This window comes from Etheostoma spectabile, chromosome 21 (genome assembly GCF_008692095.1).
Source record: "Etheostoma spectabile isolate EspeVRDwgs_2016 chromosome 21, UIUC_Espe_1.0, whole genome shotgun sequence".
Lineage (NCBI taxonomy): Eukaryota > Metazoa > Chordata > Actinopteri > Perciformes > Percidae > Etheostoma > Etheostoma spectabile.
The window spans coordinates 18,072,606-18,080,205 of record NC_045753.1 but is presented as its reverse complement, the minus strand read 5'-3'; the positions used below and the strand labels follow the sequence as shown (position 1 = coordinate 18,080,205).

The 7,600-nt window shown below is 39.1% G+C and overlaps 1 protein-coding gene across 2 annotated transcripts in view; it reads left to right on the top strand.

Annotated features, from left to right (window-relative positions):
• Positions 1-379, top strand: part of LOC116670727 (breast cancer type 1 susceptibility protein homolog) — a 22,272-nt gene extending 21,893 nt beyond the window's left edge. For both annotated transcript variants that reach the window (XM_032501343.1, XM_032501342.1), the window contains exon 21: positions 129-379. In XM_032501343.1, coding sequence (XP_032357234.1) covers positions 129-223 — 95 coding nt within the window. In that variant the 3' untranslated portion in view covers positions 224-379. The remainder of the gene's footprint in view (positions 1-128) is intronic.
• The last annotated feature ends 7,221 nt before the right edge of the window (positions 380-7,600 follow it).

Below are 7,600 nucleotides of genomic sequence, written 5' to 3'. Positions count from 1 at the left end.
CTCCTCCTCCTGGCATCCAGATTTGCACTGCTGCATATTTAATGTGGCTTTTCCTCTTCCACGTCCTCTGGCACTCAAATCCCAGGTAATCATTTGCAGATTTACTTGAAAAACCTTCTGTTCAACAGGTCTTTCTAAACAAGCTACAGTCGTGACACGTGGTTGGCTGTTGGATACCGTGGCAACCTACACCCTCCAAACCTACGACAAGTACACAACGTAGGATGGAGAGCCAAGTACATTAAACCCACAGCCATGACCTATTTTTACAACTTCTGTTTTTTAATGTCCAATACTGTATCTAAACTGCCATTCATTTGTTTTATTGACAATGCTCTGTTTATTGTTTATTGATGTATATAAAGTTTAATCAACAGAAGATGCTTGAAGTGAGTCTTTTCCGCTTTTTTGTTTTGTTTTAAAGCACAAGGAATTAGTGCACACAAACATATCGCTGCTACTCACAATAACTATACATACAAAAACTAAATGTGCCCATAGTAGCAAATCTGGAAATAACAGACAGGCCTAACTGTTAATTGACCGGTATTCTTATAAGAAAAGTGTCATTTTAGTGGACTTTTACATGTACACCTTATACAGTCCAACACCGATGGAATTGTATAATTCTTGAAATGGCCTTGGATGAACTGTTTTTTGCAGATATATCTGAGGTAAGCCGGCTTGGAAACCAAGCTAAGGAAATGCTAAACTCTAAGCACAGTAGACCCTCTCACCATGCATCATCCTTGGGGGGGGGGTTTCAAAAAGAACCATTTACAGTCATCAGTACTTGTATGTATCCTGTCAGATCTGACATATTTTAATAAGCTTTTGTCGTCTGTGTTTTCCAGTGGTCCCACTGCTGTTTTTATAGTTCTGCGACAGTCCCCTGGTGTATGTCAGCTTTCTGGTCATAGCGGAAAGCCTTTCCTGAACATGGCTTAAATGTGGCAAGGTGTTCTGCACAGAGTTTACTTGAGTTATTGAACAGCCATTGTGTGGAATCAAAATGAGAGAAGAGATTTACAGGAATTGTCCATACGAGGGCCCATCCGTGTGAGCCGTCTACATGCTTTTATGTAACCTTGTGAAGATAAAATACATGTCAGGTTACGCCACATTAAAACATTGCTGTAGAAGATCATGCAGCTGTAGCTCTTGTTTGTTTGCAGCGGTTTGTAGGTGAAAGGTGACAAAGGTACAAAAATACTTTCTCTTTGGTAAAATAGATTGAAATCCTTCCTTCTGGATAAAATGTGATAGTGCTGAAATAAGGACCGCAGATCTCGATTATTTTTACTATTGATTTATCTGCTGATTATTTTCTTAATTAATCGTTTCCTCAATAAAATGTTAAAAAAAAATCTTTAATGTGCTTGTTTTATCTTACAATCTAAACTTCAAAGACATTCAGTTTGCTGTCCGATACAATAAAGAAAAGCACCCAAATCCATAGCCTGTCATCGCCAGACCAAACCGCAAATGCAAATTAGAACCTGTCAGAGCAAATCAAAAATGCTTGGCTTACTCACAACATTAAGCTCAAGTTTAACAGATTGATTTTAGCATCCTGGAAGCACTCAAATGACAAAATTCAATTTCAACACTGCAGTAAAGAAACTTCTTTAACTGACCTCATTTTCACAAGGCCACTTTCTTACTTGTTACTTTGCTGCTCTAGTATGTTTTAAGGGCAACGGCAACTGTTAATAGCATTTGTTTTTTGTCTTGGTGATTCACTATTTTAATTGGATTCATGCAAAGGCTTTGTGGAACCCAAAACTGTTGTACAAGAACGGTATTTCTCTTTTCAAAATTCTAGAAACAAAAAATGTAGAAAAAGCATATAATGCTTTAATTTTCATTACTTAAATGCTCATAACAAAATGTAAATCTTAGTCTTTTGGAAAGGGTAACAAAAAAAAAATTCACATATATTACATGCCCACTTTCAGTAAAAAGTGACTTCTCCTGCTTCAAACCTCATATTAAACGAACAGATACCAGAGTGGTATTGATCGTCTCATCACTCTAGGTAAGAGAGCAATCATAACTCCAAAAATGTCAAACTACTCTACTATCAGTTTCAAAATACTGCAAATGTCACTGTTTATTTCATTAATCAAGGTCTCTCCCTCACATTCATGAAAAACAAGACCACGTACAATATGTAAACCATGTTTCTTCGCATATGGAATTAATAATGTATGTTTCTACTTATAGCACTCGCTCAAGGTCCCTCAGGGTGTGGTTTTGTTTTGGTCTGCACAGTGGTGATTGTAATCTACGCTAAAACCATAACCCATTGAAACTATGTAGAAATAAGTGAGTGAAGGGCAGAGATATTGCAGAAAAGTATATTTCTCCTGCAGCCACTCTCAACTTTTCTAGCAGAATGAGCTTGGACCAATTATGACTCAAGGACACGAGTCAACGTGAATGACTGCACCCTTTATTAACCCCATATGTATTTTAGCTTCAAGGCAATAGTGGTGATTATTAGTGTTTTTAGTGTTGGTAATTTCAAATGCATCTGCTGAAGAAAGGGTGGTTTACATGGCAACAATGTGCTTCCGGACACATTAAGAGACGCTGTTCTTTAACAGCAGGTTGTATTCTATTAAACTTCCACACCTTGTTAAAACAAAGCCAAGAGAACATTTAAATGTTTTCTACAGAATATTTGTACATAACAACAACTCTTTTGCAATTTGTGTCAGTGGCATGTGGTTGCAGGATAAATACAAATGCTGCATTTAGTGTCATTCATTGCTATGACAACAACAGAAAGTCAAAAACCAAAAGAAAATAGGGAGAGCCCATGCGAAACAGTAATGTCAGCACGTTTGCTCCGGGGCCTTTTTAAATGCCAGATGTGCGGTGCCAGATGCCAGAGTGACACTGCGCTGCTTTCCTCCAGTCAGCTGATTTTTCAGTGCTGAGCTGCAGCGGAGCGAACATTCAGCTCTGTATGGGCGCTGGGGTTACAGCATGATACGGAGTCAAGGCTCACAATGCAACACTATTTGCTTTATTTTACCGTACAATTGACGAAATGTTTTTTTTAGTTTGATAAAGACAAAAGGGTTGGTGATGCTTGAAAAGTCCATATACAGTGTCCGCAATAACCTGAAACCATTTCTAACAGTAAATGTAACTGAAATTGAAAATTTTCTGAAAAATACATTTAGAAACTCTATTCCAGGCCTGATGTCCACAATAGAACAACATTAAGTACAGTCATGTTAGTGGAGCAGGGAGGAAAATGCTAAAGCCAGCACGCTAACAATAATAATGCCAACATGCTGATGTTTACCGGGTACAATGTTTACCATGTTCGCCATTGTGTTGGCATGCTAATATCTGTTAGTACAGCCGAGGCTGATGGGAATGTGATTCGTTTTCCAGGTATTTGGTCGTGAACCAAAGTATTGCCAGCAATCCAATAGTTGTAGGGATATTAACCTGCGGGTCGCACAAGATAACAAGTCAGAGAATCACCAGTCATTAGGACACACCCTATGGGAAGTGTGAACGTTTGTACAAAAATTCATAGCAATCCATCCAAGACAATTCCCTAAGAAACAAAAATGTAAACCTCATGGTGGAGCTAGAGAAAATCTCAAAGGATCCTCAAAGCCAGTAGTCTTCATCCTCTCGGGAAGATGTATGTCTGTACAGGATTTTTTTGGCAATCCATCCAAAGGTTTTATGAATGAAAACGTTTTAGTGGCACACTATACTCACTTAATAATGTCAGAGGATTAGTAGCAGAACTGGGATGTCCAAAAAATGTGTTGATTTGTCAGTAATCATTGAGGTTATTTACAGAACAGGGAATAACCAATTTAAATAAAACCTATTGGTCACAAGGTTTAGTTTTTCTTTACCTGTGACTGAGTTATGGTGTAGGTTAGATCTATGCAGTTATTAAGTCTTAATGCCTCGGTGAGGTCCGGGTTATCTTACTGTTGATGATATTTCTGTTCAAACGTTTCCATGGGGAAATCGGCACAAAACAATCTGCTTGGCCATCTGGACTGTTTCAGCGTGCTTGTTTGTTAAGCTGTACATCTGTGTATATGTATGCAAACATGTAAGAGCTAGATTGGCATTTGCTTCTAACACCTGAGGGCAGTAAATGACCCTCCGGCTAAATTTGGCATGAGCAGAGATTGTTCTTGTTTTTTGGAAAATGTTTTGTTGGGATTGTTCCCTACCTCTTACAAGAACAGTCCCAAGCATTGTGATGTTGTGTTGTCATTTTGCTTCTTAGCCAAACCTTTGTGAGAATTTTTGATGGACATTTTTCATTATTGCATGACTTTTAATGGGTCAAAAGATCAGGTGATTGAAAAATATTGTTTAAAGATTGCTTGATAAGGAAGATAATTACTTTTTGCAGCTCTACATTTACACTTTTAGTGTAAGTTTTTTTGTTTGTGATGTGTCAAGACTACAATTTATTTATATATTATTATGATCATTTCAGGTTAGTATTGCACAGCTTTATGGAAATGCCGAAACGGACACCATTTTCAAATCCGTAATTATGTTTATTTCTAACAAGAAAAAACATTGTAACACCTGGAAAAACTTAAAGGTGCCAGCTGTTTGGATACAAGTTTGATTATAGGATTGATTGGTTTATGACTTGTGATGTTCATGTGTCCTTGAATACACCCATGTCAGAGCTCTGTAGTCAAGCTGCTATGAATGAGTGCACTTACTAGGATGACCCTGACTGCTTTCAAATGCTGTGATCCTCATTAGTTGCTGGCCCAGTATTTTGGTCACACCCCTTGGCGGTAAACAGAACACTGTCTACAATTGTCTCTTCAACTATTTCCTCAAGGCAGGGTCATTAACAGGGAAACAAACCAACCAGTTTGGTTTCCTTCCAAGCAAATCTATACTGTTCCCAAAACTTTCTCCCTTGTAGAAAGAAAGACACATAATTTACATAGTGAGAACAAACTGTTTTCCAACACGTCAGGCTGTCCAGTATGGGCTTTGTTTACTCCTGGTTACATTTGCAAAAGTTCCACTATAGTAAAAATCAAATTTCAGAAACATCCCCCTTATTTATTGCGTGTGTGTGCGTGCCAATGGCATGCATGTATGTGCAGCTGCATTCTGTTTAATGCGTGCTTAACCTCGTCTTTCCTCCACAAATTTGCCGCCTTCATTGTTATACAGAGAGAACAGGAGAAGCCTGAGCCCTCATGAACATCTGCTCAATTTTACATACTGTTTAAATGGGTCTTGCATTTTTAATGCCTTACTCTCTTCCACTGACACGGCAACCATTACCCTGGCATCCATTGCTTCCGTGTTGCTTGTATTGGGTGGCTCATGCTTGTTGCCACCCTTATTTCACCTAGGTGCTTTTCTGTGTGTTGTTAAAAGTGGGGATTTGAGTAAAACTGAACTCATAGTAAAGCAGTGCTGTCAGCCATCTTCCATCCTCGGAGCATTAGGGTGAAGTTTTATGGCTACTGACACTGTAAGCAGGAAAGACATTAAAGATGCAGGAGGGTTGAGCATCGGTGGTCACTGATCGGTGGTACTTTATAGTGGAATTAAAATAAAAAATGGACCCCCTGCAAAGTGTGTTTGTATCAAGATAATGGTGCATGTTATAATAATGCGGGAAAAGCAATACATCAAAATAGAGTTCTGTCTAGTTGAAAAGTGTATGAACAAACTTCATTCCTTTGCAGAAAAAACATAATGCATTTTACATGTCAGAATGACCTTAGATACATTTAAACTTCTCACGTGACTTCACATAAATGACATGTGGCTGGTTCATCTCACAGGGATCTTGCTGCATAATGAGAGGTCGTAGGTTGAATTTGGAACCTGAAAGTTGTTGGAGTTGATTGTTTCTTCTCTGTAGCACATTCCCTTCACTTTTCAGGTAAATGCTTTGTGATTAGGTGGTTAAATTGAAAATTGAAAAGCAGCATAACTGAGGGACAAGACTGAGAACCACTTGTCTAGATGTTGGTTGCGTTGTAATTCAATCCCGCTGAAACTGTGTCTGCTGAAGCATCCCTGAGAAAGTTACTTAAGTCCTATAGCTCTATGTCCCAACTACTACGTTTAGCCATGCTAACGGCATGGCTCTGGAGATGGCAATGTTGATCGTACAGACATTCATGTTTGATCACTCACCTCACTTTTCTAGCAGCACTGTGAGGTTGACATTTTTGGTTTTTAGCCAAACATCTCACCAACCCACACTGTCATCCCTAGAGCCACAGCTAGCATGGCTTAATTATCTTAACTACAATAACCTCACCTCCCCCAACAAAAATGTAATTTACCTACTAGTCCCTTAATTTTTGTAATTGTTCTTTCACTTTAGACAGTTAAGTGATGTCACCCTCCCACTTGCAAGTTGCAATGTGTTCTAATATTCCTCCATTTGCATTTGTATAGAATCCTGTCTGCTTCTCCACTCAGCTATTATCTTTTTCCTTCCCATGCACCTGTTTCATACATGGTCACTCACTAGTTAAAGGAAGGTTTACAAGGACTTATGGCAGGAACTGCCTTTTACTCTACTCATTGTAAGTGCATTTGGCTAAGAGTGTAAGCTTAAAGGAACCCGCCACCTTTTGTTGAAATAGGGCTTATTATGGTCTACCCTAACTGTAGATAGGTGGGCTAACGCATTTTTGTCTCAGTGCATGCATTGTTTCAGTCCAGTACAACACCGGCAGTGCCAACACTAGTTAGCTTAGTGAAGTGAACGGAATCCTATGTTGCTGCTTAGCATGTTGTGAGTAAAAGTTAGCCAACAAAAAACAACAACAACCTAATCAATGCTTGTGATCTGCATAATCACAACGAGTACAAATAGCAATGCAGATTAAGACTAGACAAGTTCCCAGGCAGATATTGATTTGGGACTATATTGGGTGGAAGCACAGCCGAAGCACTGCTACATGGTGCCGAGATAACACGCAGCAAATCTGTGTGAGTACAGGTCAAATATGGGTTGATCTATCCCATAAAATAACCATGCATCATGTTTACAGTAAACACTTACTCTGTGGACAGCTGTTTTAATGGGTCCATTCAGTGTTTTTCCTAGTTATCTTTATCACAAGTCAAGGATGCCTCATGTCCTCGGGAAGCTCCTCTTCTGAAAACTCAGGTTCATAGAGGTATGCTTCTGGATCTTGACTGTCTGAGAAGTCATCCTCATCGTCTCTCACAATATCCGCCATGTTCATTGGCATTCACTGTCTGTTGTCGGAAAAATTCACGTCGGGCATGTTGATGAAATTTGGGGGGTTTAAGGTGCTGTGTGATCTCTGCGCCCATTTAACAGTGCTTCGGATGTGCTTCCACCCAATACAGTCCCAAGTTAATATCTGCCTAGTAAATTGTCTAGTCTTAATCTGCATTGCTATTTGTACTTGTTGTGAATACTTATTCTACCATAAGTAATTAGGCTGTTGCACAACATGCTAACCGGCAACATAGTATTCCATTCACTATGCTAAGCTAACTGCCGGTGTTGCACCAGACTAAAACAATGCATGCATTGAGACAAAAAAATGCAAAGGCCCACCTATATACA